Genomic DNA, 22,412 nt, shown 5'->3' on the forward strand with positions numbered 1-22,412 from the left:
TACATAATTAATTAAAAACATAATAATTAAATCTAATCATAAAGATCATCGTCAAAGTGAGGAACATAAGCACCATCACTAGTAGTCTCATTCACTTGTTCCATGATCTCAGCCTTCTTTCTTTTAAACCACCTCTTCGAATTTGGAGTCATTTGGCCAGTATCCATCGTCATGATCTTTGTTTGCTCCCTTAATTCTTCAACAACCTCGTATTTTGTCAATCTTGCTTCTTTCTGTTCCTCTAGTACATCAAGTCTTGCATGCCTTGCTTCCTTTCGTTTCTCAAATTCTAAGATCTCACTCGACATTTGAAGGGTTTCCTCATTTTTTTTTATGTTGGCCTCCACTAGTTATTTTTGGTTACATTGCATATTATTGAAAATAGCCATAGACATCTCTTCTCTTTGGGTCATATTATTCTTATTTGAATATCTACCGGTGATCGGATCAACAGATTGACGAGCCCATAAAACACATAATTGTAATTATTCGGACCCATAATATATTTATATGTATAATTTATGAAAGAAAGATGAGATTAAGAAGATATGAATGTATAATTTTTACGAGAAATCTGGATACAAAAAATTACATTTATAAACAAAAAAATGACCGTTAATAAAATTACTAGTTTTGTGGTAAAATAGAGCCGTTGCAAGCAAAAAGAAAAGCATCGGGCAAAAGAAAAGGTAAAAAAAAGGCCCATAAGATTGATGCTCGTTGGTTGGTCCAGCGATTTTCAAAGGGCAGCTTGCTGAATCAACTAAACAGCAAAATTGATGGCCTCACTTTTATACTGCTGGATCAACTTTTCTCATTAAATAATTGAAATACCGGCTGAATTGATGAATCAACATTCAACGCAGCCGGTGCATGTGCTCTAACACACCGGCAAAGATAGATGAATCTGGAAACTATGTCTAACAGTGTTGACACAAATGGAGCAGCTCAGATGTTTTAAGTACAAGAATTCATGCAAATTTGCTTATGAAGCAGAATCAATCCACAGAGTTGTCCAATTGTTATATTTCTGATGAGTAGAGTGTATGCGAAAATTCAGAGTGAAGAATATGACAGGTATCTTTTCAAAGTTTTAAGGTTACTCCTAGATATAAGAATGATCTTTTTTCATGTTAAACACACTCTCACAGGGATCTTGTCTTTGACATATCTTTAAAAAGAGCCGGGGAGATATTGCTATATTAAGAGGGATCTTGTCTTTGACATCAGCTTGAAAAGAACCGCGGAGATATTGCTATATTAAGAGATGGGGTTACCATGGACGGAAAGGGGGCTGGAGTGAGATGAGCCCGCCCCTGGATGTAAAAATAAGAATTTACATTAGCAAGATGATTCTTCAAATATCAAAGTACAACTGGGCTGGGGTGGTGTACAACCATTTGACAAAGCCTGAAAAAGAAGCGGTGCTCTGATATTAACTGTGGAATATAAATATTTACATGATGATAAATGCAATCTCACATACTCATTCACTGTTAGCTAAATGCTAATGCAAAGCCATGTTTTCTTTTTCTTTTTTATTTCTTTTTAAACGAAAAAAAATTATACATATACCTATTATGAAGAACGTGGTACAAACTAATCTCAACCAACACCATCCTACATAACCCAGTTCTTAATCCATTGAAGCACTCGAACAAAAAGTTAATTTATAATCAATGTGAACACAGTTGTTTCAAGTATTGCGTTCGCCACGGCATGACTCCCTGTATTCTTGCTAGTCTACAAGATTGTTCAGTTATCAGCTTATATGTAGATGGTCTCTGCCATGGCACTATTCCAAATTCATCATTGTAGTCTTCCATTCCTCCAACAAAGAATTGCCATGCAAAAGATCCTGCTCCAGAACCTTTCTTCTTCGCGGATTTATATATCAAGTCGAAAACTATTTTGTAGAACCTATCTCTCTGAGCTGGGTCAAAACCTTTGTTTTCACTGGACAATCCGAATTCAGTGAACATAATAGGCTTCATGAGCTCCTTATCACCATCTTCAATGTGAGATTGCATCCATGTTGAAACAAATTCTAGTTTGTACTCAAGATCTTGCACATGGGTCCTGCACCAAGGAGAAACAGATTAATTAATGTATTCATGCCGACTAAAGACCTTACAGTTGTCCCTCAGTGTGAAAGGAAAAATAAAAAATGCAACGTCTTACCAATGGTCAGGGTATATATGAACAGACGCAAAGTCGATGGTGGGGAGCATGGAGTTGCGAATAAAATCAGTTCCAAGATCTGATGCCCACCATTCTGGATTCTGCGTTAATCTTTTTGGACTTTTCGGACCATAGAATCCTTCAAGACCCACAGTTAGCAGGTGCTTTCTGTCAATTGCTTTCAAGAAGGTTGACATCTCTTGTATCCAATCCTGCACTTATACTATATACACTCAATACATACTCGGACAAGCAAAGAACTCAGTTCATCCGGTTAATTGCTTAACAATGAGAATTGGCAATATGTAGAAAAGAAGATTCTCTATTTATAGCACATTACAATGTTGTCTTTAGGAGAGCAGGAAAAAACATGCAGTAGAACACTGCAAAAGAAAAGGCCTTCCCTCTCACCATTTCTATTGGCGGGGACTCAATTTTAATATTATATAATCCAAAAAGTTGCTTAAACGGGTGTTCACTATGAAATCTATGTAGACTTGAGCAGTAAACAAATCAGATAACACAAATTTATTTCTTCGGACATATACGAGCTCAAAAAATATATAAAATTATAATGCTGGTGTTAATAGATGCTTTAAATAATGAGTTTAAAGATGGAGAACACAGAAAACTTGAGAAGTTACAGAATACATTTGATGGCTTTTAAAATTCTTTAGAATATATTCAGTAAAGTGCCCAAGTTCAATTAAAAGTCCGACTTACTTGAAGAGTGTTGCCTGAAGCATCGCTAACACAACGGGGTTCATTAATTAATTCCCAGCCAAAAATGGTGGGATCGTCTCTGTACTCAATCCCAGTAATAGAGTTTTTCCTAGTCAAAACAGTCTGCAAATGTACAGTAAGCAGTATTGATCAATTATTCAAAAGATTGTCATTATCTCAGTTGTATGAAATATTGAATTCATTTATATGTTATATAAGACAAACAAGAAAAAAAACTATTGGTCTCCTCTGCTTTTTCCTTCTCTTTTTCGTTTTACATATTAGGTTTAGCTTATACCTGGTCATTCGATTGGTCATCAAAGTGTCCAGATTTTAGTCCAAGGAACTGACAGTGGAGTGTCCAAGTGTCCGACACGGGTACAGTGACTGTAAGCCTGAACACAGCTATTGGCGTTGGGTTGTACCACTAAACTTAAATATGCCACTAGAGATTCTCGATGTATTTATCACTAACTAATGAAGACTGAATTGGACATGTTGACAATCTTCAAAGTAATAATCTTAAACAAAAAATTATCACTTAGTCTGCGTCTTTACCATTTTATTATTTACTTTTCTTTAGATGACTTGTGCTCAGATGTGCTTCCAAAGTCTTGAAATTGGCATTAGGGTATTTTATAGCAGATTAATTTTTTTATAATACCTCATAAATTCGTGGACTAACCAGGAATACCCACAAAGTATAAAAACAACAATTGAATCCCTAGTTACAGTCTCGATATATAATAGTACTTCTATACTAAGATACTTGATATCTTCATGGAAGTAAAGAAACAACATTCATTATGGATACCCTCTCCCCCCCCCCAGCTAATCAGTTTAATTTAAGAAACGAAGATAATCACCAGGTCAATGGCCATTCTATTAATAAGTTTGTTACTATGAACTGGGATGTGAAGACTGCCTGCATTCACAGGCTAGGACGTAAAATGAGCCACAGGACGAACTTAGAGAACACTAATAATTAGCGGTAGACACCAAACTGGTTCCAGAAGTCTTCCTCTCTTGCATTGACAGTGATCCTTTTAAGTGTTTATATTTTAGAGAGCTGACCTACAGACACATATACATATAAACAGAATAGCCAAGAGAGTTCTGACTGAACATGAGACTGATAAGGCAGATAGGTTACCTTTAAATAGTGTTTGAAATAGCGGCGAATAGATGGATCATAGAAAAATGAATCATTAGAAGATGTTAAACCAAGGCCCTCTTCCCATGCCCACTTGACGTACTGGGTCTTACCACCAAAAGCTTGCAAATTATTCACCAAGGCAAGGAGAAGCCTGACGCCTTGCTGCTTGGCTTCAGCTATGACATGGTCCAATGCCTGTCATAGTATTTATTCATTAGATACAGATTGATTAAAATGAACTTCAACAAATCAAGGGACATATAACTTGAACTAGTTAATAGTGTAGAAATCACCGAAGCACATACATGAAATGAAATGCATCCCTAACAAGTTGTTAACACTTAATACTAACAAGAGATTCCGGGTATGCAGAACTTTGTGCAATAAGAGATGTAAGATCTTTCTCAATTTAAAACTTTGACAATACAGAAACAAACTATAACAAATTAGCAACAGAATAAAGAAGTTTTCCGCGCTAAATGATTAAAACAATTAATAAAAAAATCAAACCCCATCTAACAATTCTCCTAAACTTTGCTTTAGCAGATTGCTTATTAGATAGCCAAGAAATAATCTGTTGAATCAACATCGCTCGAGTTTATATAGAAGACTGCAAAAACTGTCATTAAGCTTATATGCACAATAATGAATCTACAAAATAAATTGAACAATATACTAAGAACTACAATAGTAAATTACCCTGAATACTTTCTCATCAAATTGACCAGGCGAAATCTGGAGCGCGTTGTAATCACCATCATTAAAAGCCCAAGTTCGACACACAGTCAAACCCATCTTTGCACCTGCTTGCAACATAGCTTTGATTCTATACTTGCTATATTCATTCACAGCATGGTCCATCAACCAGTATGAATTCCAACCATTCACATAGAAAACTCGACCATCAAGCATGAAATGGCTCCCATTTCTTTCCACAAAGCTCACACTTTGCTCTGAATGATCACGAAAATCAGGCCACATGTCACCAAATGACAAATATAGAAATGCAACACATGAAGCAATACCAACAATTGGATAGAACAGGTTATTTCCTGCTACCATTTCAACTAAACAATATTATCAAACACCAATCACCAAGATCATAAAATGTAGAATCTTGATTACCCTTTGAGCTAAAAATCAAAACTTTATCAAAATCAAAGCTACCCAAGTCAGGTATTTTCAAATCTTGAATACCCTTTGAGCTAAAGATCAAGACTTTATCAAAATCAGAGATACCCAAGTAAGGTATTTTCAAATCTTGAATACCCTTTGAGCTAAAAATCAAGAATTTGTAATTTCAGAAATAACCAGATGAGGGATTATATGAATTTAATTAATTTCCAAATTTTTAGGAAACCTACTAGATCCCCTTCCAAAGAACAATCTATAAATAGCAAGAAATTTTAAACAAAAAAATATTTAATGAGACTCGGGATAAATAGGCACTCTAGGTGATAAGTAAACAAATTTGAAGAAGATATTTGTATTATCTTGGCTTGATAAATAATACTGAAGGATGTGAATAATCTTAATTTTCAGAAGATAAGAAAATTAAGATTGTTGAAGATGGATGGGAATAAAACATAGACCTCATAAACAAAAAAAGTACCCACAAGTGTCTTTAACATCAAATATGTTTATTCATTTGGTGGACTGAAAACTGACATTATTGTTTCTCAAGATTATATATATCGAGAATAGTTATATCTTCTAATTTTAGGAGTATATTATTACAACTATCTGATTTGATATGTATGTATATAATTATATATATATGTATGTATTTATTTAAATAAAAATAAGTTTTGAAATGAAAATTAAAAAATAATCTAGATCTTATTAATCTCGTCTAATGATCCCGCACCACACAGAATTAAGATACACACTTTCACACATAATTTCAGTTAATATTCTTCATTTTTAATTTTATTTTTCATTAATAGGTAATTTTTTTTAAATTCTATTTAACTATAATTTTTAAACGATTAATTTGTAAATTATACATGTTATATTTTGACAAGATTTTAAAAAAAATTAATGTTTAATTTTGATTACGACACAGTTTCTAATATAGTAGCACTATACATATATATATAATAATAATTTATGACTACTACAAGTAAACTAACATGTCTTTATCATTTTAATAATGCAGACTAATAATTATACTAATAACAATGTCTACATGCATATGTATATATGGCTGTTGTACGCTTCTAGCCAGAGACAAAATGGTGACTATCACTCTATCAGTGCCAGGCAGATCTTTAATAAATAAATTTAATGATAACTATGATTAATTAATGTAGACTAGACTTTAGTCCAAAAAATTATTTTAATGTCCGATTAGCAAAAAGTTATTATTTTAATTTAAACAATATAACATAAATCCTTTAATTTTTAATTTTTATACACAAAATTAAGTAGTTTAGAACTATTGCTTTGGAACAGTTTTTGTGAACAGAAACATATAATTTAAAATGTATTTTAAATATTTAGTAAAAAGAGTAAGATTTAGTGTAAATTTGGTTAAAGAAGACACATGGCCCTACAGGTAACGTGTAAGAAAAGAAAATTGACAGAAATTAGGGAAGACTCGGGAGCTGAGTTGCGCCTTGATTTGAGCGAAAAAATGAGTCAATCTGTTTGGTTTAGAGTTAGGTGTTTGTGGGTGCACAGTCTCTGATGACAACTTTGCAATTCCAGCCACCACCGACACCGTCATGCTGCTCTTTTTATATCTATCTATATAATCTATTAATCTATCTATTTATATTATTATATTAAAGATAAAATATTAAAAATTTATTTGTTGATCGTTGGTCATGTGAATACAATCTGCGATTAATATATATAATCAAATAAATGTGTGCGTGAGTAAACGAAATCAAACGGAGGAAGAAAAGATATAAACAGAAGAGAGATCCTCGAGTTCAGTTGAAACTGTCTCCTTAAAGCTATTTCGCCTCTCACCGTATGTGCGAGTCGATAGTCTCCCAGGATAAAACGAGGTAGCGGCGGCATTACGGATAACGAGCACCTTCAGCGAGCTTGAACGGGTACGAAACTATCACCGAGAGAGAGAGAGAGTTTTGTGTTTAAAGGCGAATATGTTTTTTGTGTGTTTAACCCTAACGCCTTAGAGGTGTTTATATAGGTGTAGATAGACTTGTGCGCTACTCTTTTCCATAATTAAATATCATTAATTATGGAATCGGTGTAATAATTGCAAGCTACTCTATTCCATAAATAATCTGAAACAGAATCAGATTAAATATATCAAGATATACACCATATCAATTAGTCTGAAACAAAATCAAATTAATTTATGCCATAATATTTGAGCCAAATTCTAATGGAAAATAATAATTTCCATTATTAAGAGAATATCATCATATCTCACACATCTTTTAGTCATAATGCTCAAAAAATATGACTTACCAATATGGGACTTATACCCATATTTTCCAACAATCCCCCACATGGGTGAGATTGGTGATCTTAGTAGCACACACCAGACAGACAGACAGACACGGAGTTTGACTTGGTGATAGTTTCTTCGATCAGATATAACATACGATAGGTAGAGAATGCTCCTTGAACCTTCGCTCGAGTAAGCATACTGACTTTACTGGTAGACAATAGACGTGCTTGTCCTTGAACTGTTCGGTCGTTTGTGTAAACGATGATATACTTATAACTATATCATTTCTGACTCGTTCAGCTCTCATGAGTATGTCCATTTTGGCCATGGAACATCGTCCTGGTTCTGCAGAAGTTTCTAAAGAATTGTGCCTCGCAATTCTCCTTTGAAGCGGCCCCACTTCTCTCCCACATAGGTGATCTTTATCTTATAGAGTAACCCGCGTTTACTTAACTGAATTCCATGCGTTCACTCCTGAGCTCCATGTATTCATCAAAGATCATTAAAAGCTCAAAGCTTAACCTCGTACCTTACGGGTCTCACTGTTTCCTCATCATAGGAACAGGCCAGGGGTTACCCCCACAGTGATTTGGTCATCATGATTTAGTTGTCCCATTGAACCAAGTTCTTGGGATCTCCAGTCAGCAATGGTTGGGTGTCCACCATGATGCCGTTAAGCAATAGGCTTAAGGCCCATCCCTCTCGATGATTTCTCAACCACTTCTCTTGATAACCCTTTGGTTAGTGGATCCGCGATATTATCTTTTGACGGTATATAGTCAACAGCGATAATTCCGGTTGAGATCAATTTTCTAATGGAACTGTGTCGTCGTCGTATATGACGAGACTTTCCATTATACATCGTGCTATGTGCTCTACCAATAGCGGATTGACTATCACAGTGAATCCCTATTGCAGTTACAGGCTTTGGCCATCTTGGAATATTCTCCAGAAACTGACGTAGATATTCAGCCTCTTCGGCGCATTTATCTAGTGCCACAAACTCAGCTTCCATCGTGGAATGAGTTATCACCGTTTGTTTTGAGGATTTCCATGATATTGCCGCTCCAACTTATGTAAACACATAACCACTCGTAGACTTAAGTGCTTTCTTGCTAGATATCCAATTTGCGTCAGTATATCCTTCTAATACTGCTGGGTATCTGCCATAGTGCAGTCCATAGTCTCGAGTTCCCCTCAAGTACCTTAGTACCCTTATGATCGCTTTCCAGTGATCAGCTCCCGGATTACTCGTAAACCTACTCAACTTGCTAATTGAGTATGCAATGTCTGGTCTTGTACAACTCATGAGGTACATCAGACTACCAATTATCCTCGAGTATTCCAATTGGGAAACAGCTACACCTTTGTTCTTGGATAGGTGCAAAGTCATATCCACATGTGTCCTAGCTTTCTCAAAGTCATCCTTAAGAAACTTCTCAAGGATCTTGTCAACATAATGTGGTTGACTTAATGCGAGACCCTCTGATGTTCTAGAAATTTGAATTCCCAGAATTACATTTGCTAGTCCCATGTCTTTCATGTCGAATCTTGATTTCAACATGTCCTTGGTAGATTTGATCACTTTATCATTGCTTCCGGCAATAAGTAGATCATCTACATATAGCGTCATCATGACATAGCCATTGTCATTCTCCTTGACATAGCCATTGTCATTCTCCTTGACATAGCTGTTCTCGTTATCCTTGTAATAGGCACAACTATCACATTCATTGATTTTGAAGCCATTGGCCAGCACGACCTCATCAAATTTTTCATGCCATTTCATAGGCGCTTGTTTCAAACCATACAATGATTTCACCAATCTACAAACTTTCCTTTCTTGTCCTGGTACAACAAACCCTTCGGGTTGTTCCATATAGATTTCCTCATCTATGTCCCCATTTAGGAAGGCTGTTTTCACATCCATTTGATGTACAGTTAGATTACGCATTGCAGCAATAACAAACATCATCCTTATGGACGTTATTCTCGTTACAGGAGAATATGTATCAAAGTAATCAAGGCCTTTTTGTTGCTTGTATCTTTTAATTACAAGTTTGGCCTTATACTTATCAATAGTGCCATCAGTTTTCAACTTCTTCTTGAAAACCCACTTGCTACCTAATGGTTTGCAACCAGTTGGCAAGTCCACTAATTCCCAAGTATGATTTTGCATAATTGAATCAACTTCATTCTTGATGGCCTCTTTCCACATAGGTCCATCAGGTGAGGTAACCGCCTCCTTATAGGTTTTTGGGTCACCTTCTTCGAGCAAATAGGTCATAAAATCAGACCCATAAGATTTCTCCGTTCGTTGTCTTTTGCTCCTTCTCACTACCCCCACATTTTCGTCTTCACTTTCGTCACTCTCATTATCGTCATCTACAGACTCATGAGATCGTTTAGACGTCGTAGGTTGTTGGTTTCCTGGATTACAGGGAAACATCGTCTCAAAGAATGAGGCATTCCTTGATTCCATAATGGTATTCTTTTGAATATCAGGAATCTTGGATTCATGAACAAGAAACCGATATGCAGTACTATGTGGAGGATATCCGATGAAAATACATTCCACAGTCTTAGGACCTATCTTCACCTTCTTCGGTGTAGGGATCAGTACCTTTTCAAGGCACCCCCACACTTTCAGGTGTTGGTAACTTGATTTCTTTTTCTTCCACATTTCATAAGGACTTACATCCTTATTCTTGCGCATCGTAATATTTAAAATATTATTTGCGCTTAAGATGGCTTCTCCCCACATCGATTGTGGAAGCCCAGAGCTTAACAACATCGCATTCATCATTTCTTTCAGAGTGCGATTCTTCCTTTCAGCCACACCATTTGACTGAGGGGAGTATGGTGCAGTGACCTCATGGATTATACCATGTTGTGAACAGAATTCTCCAAATGGTTCAACATATTCACCTCCACGATCACTTCGTATCGCTTTGATTTTCTCAGTCTGTTGTGTCTCAACTTCTTCCTTATAGATTTTAAATTTATCTATAGCTTCGTCTTTGCTTTTCAACAAATATACATAACAGTATTTTGTACAATCATCAATGAATGTGATAAAATACTTGTTTCCTCCTCTTGTTGGAGCGAATTTTAAATCACATATGTCGCTATGTATTAGGTCTAACACTTTGGTGTTCCTTTCCACACGTTTAAATGATGATCTCGTTAATTTTGCCTCAACAAAAGTCTCACACTTATGTTTTGAATCGATAGTAAGTTTAGGTATGTATTCTTTTGCACTTAAACGTCGTAAAGTGTCATAATTTACATGTCCTAATCTAGCATGTCATAAATTAGGAGACTCAAGCAAGTAAGCAGAAAAATTCTTCATTTCATTATCGTCCTTAACGGATATTACATTGAGCTTAAAAAGCCCATCGGTTAAATAACCCTTGCCTACAAACATACCACTCTTAGACAAAATTACTTTATCTGACTCTATTACAATGCGAAAGCCATGCTTACTCAACAGAGAACCAGACACAAGGTTCTTGCGAATATCAGGCACATAAAGTACATTCTTCAAATTCAGATTCTTCCCAGAGGTCATCTTCAGGATCACCGTGCCTTCACCCTCAATGGTAGAAGTTGCTGAATTCCCCATGTAGAGCTTCTCACCAGCATCAGAAGCTTTGAGGCTAGAGAAAATCGCCTTGTCTGAGCAAACATGCCTAGTAGCACCAGTATCAATCCACCATTCACGTGGATTAGAACCGACCAGGTTCACTTCAGAGACCGTAGCACAGAGGTCTATATCACCCATATCCTTGGAGATATTCTATACCATGTTTGCTTCTTTCTTCTTGTTGGGCTTCTTGGGCTTCTTGCAGTCAGAAGACCTATGACCAACTTTATCACAGTTGTAGCACTTCCCCTGAAATTTCGACTTCGAAATCCCTCCTTTGGGTGCCAGCTTTGCCCCTTTACTAGAATTAGTCTTCTTGGGCTTGGAGCTTTGAGCATGCTCCACCATGTTTGCCTTCTCAGTGGCAACATTAACTTTCTTCTCGGACCCTCTGTTGTCTTCTTCAATACGAAGTCTAACGATAAGATCCTCCATAGACATCTCCTTTCGCTTGTGCTTAAGGTAGTTATTGAAATCTTTCCATCCAGGTGGAAGCTTTTCAATAACAGCAGCAACTTGGAAAGACTCACTTATGACCATTCCCTCAGCATGAATGTCATGAATGATCACCTGCAGTTCCTGCACCTGACTGACCACAGTCTTAGAGTCTGCCATCTTATAATCAAGAAAGCGGCCAACAATCCACTTCTTTGCCCCAGCGTCCTCGGTTTTATACTTATGGTCAAGTGACTCCCATAAGACCTTAGCTGTTGGCTTCGCGCTGTATACGTTATACAACGGGTCAGACAAACAATTTAACATATAGTTCCGACAGATGTAGTCGGAGTGCTTCCAAGCATCAGCAGCATACACAGTCTGCATGTTACTCTCAGCAGTGAGCAACGGTGGTTCTTCCTTAAGGAAGCGATCCATATGCAACGTGGTCAGATAAAAGTGCATCTTTTATTGCCAACGTTTGAAGTTCGTTCCGTTGAATTTTTCAGGTTTTTCAGCATGTGCAGCAGGCACAGTTGGCATAACAGGTGCAGCAGGCACCACAGGTGGAACAGATGGTACGTGCGTCTGTACTACAGGTATATGCACACCAGTAAGCACCGCAGGTATGATCGGAGGAGTGAATCCTGCCGATATCTGTCCAAGAGGAACACTAAACTGTCCAATAACAGTGTGTCCCACAGGCACATGTCCCAAAGGCACATGTCCAACAGGCGTTTGACCCCCATCAGATCGTACGATCCGTGCGTTAGGGTTAATCGGCTGCTGGTGAACCCCATCAGATCCAGTGATCTGTGCGTTGGGATCAGCCGTCATGTTCATCGAATCGTTCACAGTTTGGTTCTCCATCGATCGTACTCAACAAAACAAGCAGATACAGATGTATCAGTCACGGATGTATATAAAATAAATAGCTTTAAGATTGTGAATACAATCTGCGATTAATACATATAATCAAACAAATGTGTGCGTGAGTAAACGAAATCAAACGGAGGAAGAAAAGATATAAAAAGAAGAGAGATCCTCGAGTCCAGTTGAAACTGTCTCCTTAAAGCTATTTCGCCTCTCACCGTATGTGCGAGTCGATAGCCTCCCAGGATAAAACGAGGTAGCGGCGTTACGGATAACGAGCACCTTCAGCGAGTTTGAACGGGTACGAAACTATCACCGAGAGAGAGAGAGTTTTGTGTTTAAAGGCGAATATGTTTTTGGTGTGTCTAACCCTGACGCCTTAGAGGTGTTTATATAGGTGTAGATAGACTTGTGCGCTACTCTTTTCCATAATTAAATATCATTAATTATGGAATCGGTGTAATACTTGCAAGCTACTCTATTCCATAAATAATCTGAAACAGAATCAGATTAAATATATCAAGACATACACCATATCAATTAATCTGAAACAAAACCAAATTAATTTATGCCATAATATTTGAGCCAAATTCTAATGGAAAATAATAATTTCCATTATTAAGAGAATATCATCATATCTCACGCATCTTTTAGTCATAATGCTCAAAAAATATGACTTACCAATATGGGACTTATACCCATATTTTCCAACAGGTCATTCTATTATATTTAAAATATGACACTTAATATTATATTTAAAACAAGACATGTAAAATTACTCGCCTATCAATTCTATTATATTTAAAATAGGACACTTATATTTAGACACTTAATATTATATTTAAAACATGAGATCTAAAATTAATCGACTATCAATTCTATTATATTTAATGTAGGACACTTATATTATATTTTTATCTATATCTATACTATTATATTAAATATGAAATATTGAAAATTTGGTTGTCGGTCGTTGTTGACCGTTAGATTTATTTTTAAAATTAGTATTATTTAAGAGATATAAAGTTTGAATCATGCCGACAACATATTAAAATTATAAAAAAAAATTATTATTTTTTAACAGGTATAATCGAAATTAGAATTTACAACATATATGATAAAAACAACCATGCATCGTACGGGTTATATACTAATCTATATTATACTATTATAAGCAGAACACCCTTTGGTAGTCGGTTGTTCGGTATAGTTATTTGGTACGACAAATAACAACCGTCAGATCTAAATTCAGATAGATGAGAACCGTTGGATGCAATAATAAATATTATTATATTAATAATGTACAAAATTGTCTACAAAATTTTTATACAAAGGCCACTATTATTATAATTATCCATTATAGTTGTACGCCCTCAACTAATTTTCATTTGTTTATCTAAAAATTGTACGGTTTTTTGTTGGGCAAATACAAAAATCTTATTATTTTACTGTACTGGTTATTACTATGTATTTACTTTTTATTTTTTAATAAAAATATTTTTATTTTTATGTTTTATATATTTTATTGTAGTATGTATTTATTTTTATATTTTAATAGTAGTATAGTTTTTTAAAAATACACTGGTTAGATGTTTAACTTTTTTATATTAAGTTATTAAATAAAATAATTTTATTATAAAAATCACAACAAATATAATTGATAAAAAGTAATAAAAACACTATAACATAACGAACAACCGACTAAATAGTAAAATTATATGTCTCAATAAAAATTAACAATAAATCTCAATAAAAAAATCATAGAATAAGTGTGTTCACAATAAAAATACCTAACTTAGATCAAATGAAAAAGAACATATTTCATAACTTTTCAACTTAAACATCTCATTTATTATTTTTATTCTCTTTGATTTCTAGAATATGAGGATATAAGCTGGTATGTAGAAAAGAATATGATGAGAATATTATTTCAAAAATATAATATATGTTATACAAAATTATAATACATGTTAAATAACATAATATTTGTAACCGTTCTCATAATATATAATATTATAATTTATTTTGCAAGTATTGTCTTATTATTAAAATAAAAAAATTATAATTTTTTTTGTGGTATAGAATATTTTAATTTTGTGAGTAGAACTTGATTACTTGTAAGTAGATAATTTTGGTCAAATTTTAATAGTAATATAAAAGAGAAATAAAATGTAAGAAATAAATAATAATAAGATGAAAATAATTTGTAGGCTAACACTTTCGCATCATTATGTACAAATATTTTATAGCCACTTCTGTAAAATTAGTCATACTAGCCTAACAACTCGTGCATCTATTTTGTAGCCACTTCTGTAACATTACTCATACTAGCCTAACAACCCGTGCGATGCACGGGTTCATTAATATTTTTATATTATTATTATAATATTTTTTTGGATCATTAACTTATTAGTATATGTATAAATAATAAATATAGATATTTGTTACTGACGAGATTCGAATCTTAATATTGGGTAGTATATAAATAATAATATAAATATTTGTTGTTGGTGGGGTTCGAACCTGAGAACTTTAGTAATGTATAAACAATAATATAAATATTCGTTGTTGGCCGGTTCGAACCTGTGAGCTTGAGTAGTATATATATATCTTTAGTATTTAAATGTAACGGTCATGATCACTTGGTTAAAAAGATCCGACGATCATAAATGGGGATAAACAAACCAATCAAAACAGGTACACCAAATTACCAAATTATACCCCAGTTATTACACTATAGTATAGATATAGATTTAAATAGGATCAAATGTATTAGAGGTGTTCACAGTTGCTTGAGTTTAATTTGAGTAACCTATCTCAGAGTTTTAATAAAAATAAAAAGATTTTTCTGCATTTTTATTCAGTTTTTTCTCTTGTATTAGAGCCACTTGAGCATCCTATCATCTCAGTTCAGTTACAAATTGCATCTCTTAATGTTTGAAATTTTATCAGTCAAGAATTGATTGATCATCTCATCTCACCAAATTCAGTCCCCACTCCATCAAACACAGCTCCAGAAAATTTTGAACCAGTTTTGACTGAATCACACAAAGCATGGCGCAAGTCTAATCCTCTTCTTCGGAGAGGGATCATTGGTACATTATCAGAAGAAGCTCATGGACTTGCTGTCGGCATAGAAATAGCATATTTCATATGGGAAGTTTTAAAAGACTCCTATGCACAAGATTCACAAGAACGAGAATTTACATTACGCCAATAAATCATTTATCTTTGTAAAGATGAAGATAAAAAATTTGCAGATCATACTCGCACATTTAAGGGCAGTGTGATAATCTTGCATGTATTGGAAACCCTGTTGCAGATAAGAAAAAGGTATTTTACCTTCTTGCAACTCTCGGTCCTCAATACGAGACTTTTACAATCACCATGATGAGGCCTCCAAGACCAACTCACACTGAACTAGTGCCACAACTCCAGAGTTTGGATCATCGACGGAATTGGTTTTCGAATAATACAACAGATGGCACAGCTAGGCAAATGAGTTCCCGGTTAGCTTTCTACGGACAACAACAGAACTCTCAATAAAGGTCTGTCACATAATATGCGGATATGCTGACAGCTGATAACTCTAATCGATTCACATCAATGGGACGTGGATTTCAACCTCAACAACCCAGATATGATAATAAAAATAATTAGAGCAATTCAACAATGATTTCAAGGCTACGTCGTCCATCGAATGACTCCTGCTGAAAGGGACATGTATCGTGAAGAAAAATGTCAATATTGTGGAACTGTCTGTCATATTGCAAAGATATGTTGGTGACTGCCAAAGAAATCAAGTTGAAGTGATGAGATTCCTCAAGCTCTTGCAGCTCTTACCTTGGACAACACTATTTCAGACACGGAATGGACAACTGACACGGGGGCTTATAATCACATTACAGATAAGCTCTTGAGTCTGCTAATCGTTAATCAAATATATATATATATATATATGTGAATATAGCTGTTTAACAAATAACTCAGAGAAAAACACACAGAGAACAATTGCCCAACGACTTGTTTATTATTCAATACAGCAATACCAGATATAAAGACTTGCCAAAACAGATTGCCCAACCACTTGTTTATTATTCAATACAGCAATACCAGATATAAAGACTTGCCAAAACAGAGTTGGCTACAAAATAGGAACCTGCTATCAACTAAACTCCTATAAATACTCCAGCACTAAGTTTATTCAACTAGTCCTACAAACTCTCCACAAAGAAACATACTACTAAATCAACTAATATTGGACAAACTTATTCCCTAGAAAAACAATCAAATAAACATTAAGCAAAATAACAGTTAAGTTTAAGATTAAAACTAACAATCTCCCCCTAAATCTTAAACTTATTCACTGAATTCCTTAAACCCCATTAGCTGCCTCATACGCTCGAATTTTACTGTAGTCATGGCCTTTGTAAGAATATCCGCACGATGAAGCTCTCCTCGGACATGCTTGATGATTATCTCCCCTTTATCAACACATTCGCGTATAAAGTGATAGCGAATGTCAATGTGTTTACTACGACCATGAAACATTGGATTTTTGGCCAAGTCAATTGCGGACTTGTTGTCAATATATATCACTACTGGCTTCATCTTGACACCCAAAACATGACCAAGAACATTCTTTACCCAAATACCTTGGCAGGCTACTGCAGTTGCAGCCATGAACTCTGCCTCACACGATTATAATGCAACACATCGTTGTTTCTAACTAACCCATGTAATGATGCTTTCATTCAAGTAGAACACTACCCCACCTGTGCTCTTTCGTTCATACAAATGACCCGCCAAATCACTGTCTGAAAATCCAGATAACTCATTATTCCTGCCATCCTTCGTATACACAATGCCAAAGTTTATCGTCCCTTTGATGTATCGTAAAATTTTCTTTGCTGCATTCTGATGCATCTCGGTTGGACGTTCCATGTATCTACTAATCACACCCACAACATAGGCAATATCAAGCCTGGTATGAACCAGGTATCTTAAGCCTCCCACCATCGACTTATACTGAGTGCTATTAACTGGTACACCATGCTCATCCTTATTAATCTGATCCTTAGGATACATGGGATATTTTCCTGAATTACACTTAGACATACCAGCTCTTTCAAGTATCTTTTTGGCATACCCAGACTTCTTTAACTCAATATAGTCCTTCCCTTAATCCACTTCGATTCCCAGATAGTAATTCAATTTCCCAAGGTCACTCATTTCGAACTTGTTACTCATTTGAGCCTTGAATTTCTTGATAACTCCCAAGTTTGTACCTGTGACCAACAAATCATCAACGTATACACTTATGATCAGCATATCATTACCTTCCTTTTTAGAGTATACCGCATGTTCGTAGGGACACCTGGTAAACACATCTCCTCAAGACACTGATTAAGTTTTGAGTACCATGCACGTGGAGCTTGTCTAAGCCCAAACAACGCCTTTAGAAGCTTGTACACCATATGTTCTTTACCCCTTTGAACGTACCCCTCTGGTTGAGCCACATATACCTCTTATTTGATTTCTCCATTCAAGAATGTTGTTTTTACATCTGTATGATGTACCTCCCAAGAGTTTTGGGCTGCTAATGCCAATAACAATCGAACCGTCTCTAGTCGAGTCACGGGCGTAAAATTTTCTTCAAAATCAACACCTTGTTCTTGTGTATACCATTTGGCCACCAAACGAGCTTTGTGCTTCACTATATTACCCTTCGCATCTTTCTTTAATTTGTAAATCCACTTCAGCCCAATCACCTTCTGATTCTTTGGCAACTCTGTCAATACCCACGTACTATTTTGTTCGATCGACTTCATCTCTTGCTGCATTGCCAAGTTCTACTCCTTTTCGCCTGCTGCTTGGTTATAAGTATTTGGTTCCTCGACTCCCATTAAGTACAACTCGTCTTCTAGTTCTACTTCACGTGCTTCAGCATAAACATCTGTCAGGGACCTGTATTTTCTCGTCGGGTTACTGTCATCATAATTATCATAATCCTGATAATTTATTGGAGATTGCGAGCTCGGTGAATCCTGATAGTTTGATGGAGATTGCGAACCTGGTGACGAGTTCTCAGTGTCATCACTATCTGTTGCTTCTTCATTTACTTCTTCTCCATCTGTTTGCTCCGTGTTCAGTTCATCAAGATTCCTTTCATACGAACCCACACAGAGAATGTGTATGACTCTTAATTCTCATTTTTACTCAGCTCTTCCCATGACCATGATTCTGCTTCATCAAAAATTACATCATGACTCACATGAACTTATTTTGCAATTGGATCATAAAGCTTATATGCCTTCGTTCCAGGCTCTTTCCCAAGATTTATAACCCTTTTGCTCCTATCATCCATCTTTTTGGTGGATACACTCGGAATTTTCATGTGTGCAACACACCCAAATACACGTATATGATTTATATTTGGTTTTACTCCACTCCATGCTTCATATGGCGTTACTCCGGACAGTGCTCTTGTTGGAAGTCGATTCAATACATAGACAGCATGCCTTACTGCTTCTCCCCAAAATTCTCCCGGCATATTTGTCTCTTTCAAGAAACTCCTAGCCATCTCAACAACACTTCTATTTCTCCGTTCCACCACACCATTTTGCTGAGGCGAATATGGTGCATGATAAGTGGCATTTTATACCACTTAGAACGTCTTAAAATGGCTTAAATTGGTGTCTTGAAATCAAGTATTTTGTGTATTTGATACGTTTTTCTAGTGTTTATGCATTTCAGGGTATTAGTTGTATTTCGGGGGAGGAATCATCAAGAATAAGCCTTGGCATGTGTTCACCATTGCGAGGGGAAAGAAACGGGCAGATTACGGCGAAGAAACGGAGCAAAAATCAGATTTTTTCCAGTAGAGGTGTGGGCGCCCGCTCAGCATTGCTAAGCGGCCGCGCAGCAAGCTGGGCGCCCGCTCAGCTATGCTGAGCGGCCGCGCAGGGTCGGGAAAAAAAACATATTATTTCAGGACTTCTACTTCTGTTTGGTTTCCACTTCTATGTAATCTGAGTTTTATGGGACTATTATATAACTAGATTTGAGACGTTTTCACAAGTGTGGATTGAAGAAGATTGTGTTTTTACGCAAGAAGCGAAGGAGATAAGGAAGAAGACCGATTTAGCACACATCAACGAAGAGGAAGCATATTTTCTTGTGATTCTTGTTTCGTTATAACGTTGGATGCTAGTTTTCTTGCTTTGAACTTATTTACTCTTGTGACGTACTCTGTTTTAATATAATTAGTTTAGTTATTATTTTCTTGTGTTTGTTTATCATGATTTCATATGAACCCATGATGACGATAAGTGCTATTATGGGCCAATCGTGATCATGGGGTTGCAGCGGATTTATTATGAAATTCTTTAGTTAATTGTTTAATACTTTAGTGTGTGATGATTGTATGATATCTAGTATTGGTTGTGCGTATTCGTCTTATGTGCGTCGCGAACATATAAGATAGGGTGTTAATCTCTTGTGAAGCGACGATGGATCTTGAGATTTAGAACTTGCCATGCTAGCATAGGTTCATGTATGTTGTGCATGATTAGTGGGTAACTCTAACAGTTTTATTTGCCCTATGTAATCAAAAAGGAATAACTTGTGCTTAAATCGTTGTGTTGTCAATTTCTGTAGACATATAGGAACTCAACATAATTGATGACTATTCAACTTCTATCTTAATTGTGGATGTTTGGTAGAATGATATTCGTACAATGAAAGTTGGCTTTTATCAGTTTCGTGTTATTCGATTAATATCATCACTGTCACATGCTAAAGGTAATAACAATGGCTATAGAAGGAAGTAATAATGAAGTTGTGATCTCATGAGTGTTTTATTATTGATAAATTGAAGTGTTAGTTAAGTGATTAATTAAGTAGTTAATTGTAGTTAATATTTAATCAACAATTTTAAGTGTTAGTATCTTAACATTGAGAAGTAATCATACATTGATGAGTGAGTTGAATTAAATAATAATTCAGTCTGAGTCTCTGTGGGAACGAACTAGAAAGTATTCTATATTACTTGCGAACGCGTATACTTGCGTGAATATTAGCGCGTGTTTTCGCCCTAACAAGTTTTTGGCGCCGCTGCCGGGGACTCGGCGTATTTGTTTAATTTATGTACTTACCATCATTGGTCATTAGGACTCAGTGATTAGGACGTAGTAGTTACTTATTTTTTTTCCGGTTGTGTTTCAGGTACTTTAGCAAGCGTTTATGCAAACTCGTTCTCGTGCTCGCAAGAGGACTTTAGATACAGCTGAGGAGACAGACGAAGTTCTTGATATTCCGAAGAAGTTAGATTTTGAGGATTCGGATTCAGGAACTGAGCAGAAAGAACCAGTAAACATGGGAGATCGTATTGTTCAAGCTGATCCAGCTCTTATGGATTTTTCTCGGCCTAAAATTGATGACATTCAGTCAAGCATCCTTCATCCGGCTATTCAAGCTAACACCTTTGAAATCAAGCCGGGCACTATTCAGATGGTGTAGAATTCTGTTTCTTTTGGAGGAGCGGCAACTGAAGACCCCAACATGCATATAAGGAATTTTGTCGAGATCTGCAGCACTTTTAAGTATAATGGCGTGACTGATGAGGCTATCAAGTTGAGGCTTTTCCCATTCTCACTGAGGGACAAGGCTAAAGACTGGTTACATTCTGAACCAGCTGGATCCATCACTACGTGGCAAGATCTTGCGCAAAAGTTTCTGGTGAAGTTTTATCCGATGGCAAAGACTGCTGCTATGAGGAGTGCTCTTACTCAGTTTGCGCAGCAACCTACAGAATCTATGTGCGAGGCTTGGGAACGCTACAAGGAAATGTTGAGAAAATGTCCACATCATGGAATGCCGGATTGGATGGTGATCACTGGTTTCTATAATGGTTTGGGGGCCCAATCTCGGCCCATGCTGGATGCAGCAGCTGGAGGCGCCTTATGGGCTAAAAGCTATACTGAGGCGTATAATCTTATAGAAACGATGGCTACAAATGAGCATCAAAACCCAACTAAGAGGATGACGTCAGGCAAGGTAGCAGGTATTCTGGAAGTTGATGCAGCCACCGCTATTGCAGCCCAGCTCCAAGCACTATCAATGAAGGTTGATTCTCTGGCTACATATGGAGTTAATCAAATAGCTATGGTTTGTGAGCTTTGTGCAGGTTCTCATGCTACGAATCAGTGTTCTCTTGTCAATGAATCTGTTCAGTATGTGAATAATTATCAGCGACAACAGCAGCCTGTGCCAGCGACCTATCATCCTAACAACAGAAATCATCCAAACTTCAGCTGGGGGAATAATCAGAATGCTATTCAGCCACCATATCAGCAAGGAGTGAGTAAACAGTTTAACCCACCTGGATTCCAGCAACCACAGCAGTATGCTACAAGGCAATCATATCCTCAACAGGGAAGTACAGCTGCACCTACTAGTGCTGATTTTGAGGAACTTAAGCTGTTGTGCAAGAGTCAGGCGGTTTCTATCAAGACCTTGGAAAATCAAATCGGTCAATTAGCCAATGCAGTGCTCAATCGTCAACCTGGCACTCTTCCCAGTGACACGGAAGTACCAGGCAGGAAGGAAGCTAAAGAGCAAGTCAAGGCTATTACCTTAAGATCTGGAAAAGTGGCTGATGCTGAAAAGGCAAAAGAAGTAGAAGCTGAAATTAGAGATGAAGAATCTAAGCAAAAGGAGAAAGCGGCGGAACCAAGGAAGACTACTGTTGAACACACTCTGCCTGAGGCTAATACAGGGGAGAAACAGCTCTATCCTCCACCACCTTTTCCTAAGAGATTGCAGCAACAAAAGCTGGATAGACAGTTCGGGAAGTTTCTGGAGGTGTTCAAGAAACTTCACATCAATATATCTTTCGCTGAGGCTCTGGAACAGATGCCTAGTTATGCGAAGTTTATGAAGACTATTCTTTCAAGGAAGGTGAAACTGGA

The 22,412-nt window shown here is 36.3% G+C and overlaps 1 protein-coding gene, 1 long non-coding RNA gene and 1 other non-coding gene across 5 annotated transcripts; 1 reads left to right on the plus strand and 2 right to left on the minus strand.

Annotated features, from left to right (window-relative positions):
* The first annotated feature begins 626 nt into the window (after positions 1 to 626).
* Positions 627 to 1,539, plus strand: LOC141721038 (uncharacterized). Its single transcript, XR_012574640.1, has 2 exons — positions 627 to 1,077; positions 1,152 to 1,539. It is a non-coding gene; the product is annotated as an uncharacterized LOC141721038 (long non-coding RNA).
* On the minus strand, positions 1,456 to 5,706 carry LOC141721037 (mannan endo-1,4-beta-mannosidase 2-like). 3 transcript variants are annotated; one of them, XM_074523769.1, is made up of 6 exons: positions 5,673 to 5,706; positions 4,760 to 5,013; positions 4,058 to 4,255; positions 2,905 to 3,027; positions 2,182 to 2,393; positions 1,456 to 2,079 (listed from the first exon to the last, which is right to left on the minus strand). In XM_074523769.1, exons 1-6 carry the CDS (start codon positions 5,689 to 5,691, stop codon positions 1,677 to 1,679), a joined length of 1,209 nt encoding a protein of 402 aa, XP_074379870.1. In that variant the 5' UTR covers positions 5,692 to 5,706; the 3' UTR covers positions 1,456 to 1,676. The 3 variants fall into 3 exon arrangements, with proteins under 3 accessions (XP_074379870.1, XP_074379871.1, XP_074379869.1); XM_074523770.1 differs by lacking the exon at positions 5,673 to 5,706 and adding an exon at positions 5,186 to 5,646; XM_074523768.1 differs by lacking the exon at positions 5,673 to 5,706 and having other exon boundaries at positions 4,760 to 5,646.
* A 15,504-nt stretch (positions 5,707 to 21,210) lies between these two features.
* On the minus strand, positions 21,211 to 21,317 carry LOC141722385 (small nucleolar RNA R71). The gene has a single exon (XR_012575405.1). It is a non-coding gene; the product is annotated as a small nucleolar RNA R71 (small nucleolar RNA).
* Positions 21,318 to 22,412: the final 1,095 nt, after the last annotated feature.

Source organism: Apium graveolens, chromosome 4 (genome assembly GCF_009905375.1).
Source record: "Apium graveolens cultivar Ventura chromosome 4, ASM990537v1, whole genome shotgun sequence".
Taxonomy (NCBI): domain Eukaryota; kingdom Viridiplantae; phylum Streptophyta; class Magnoliopsida; order Apiales; family Apiaceae; genus Apium; species Apium graveolens.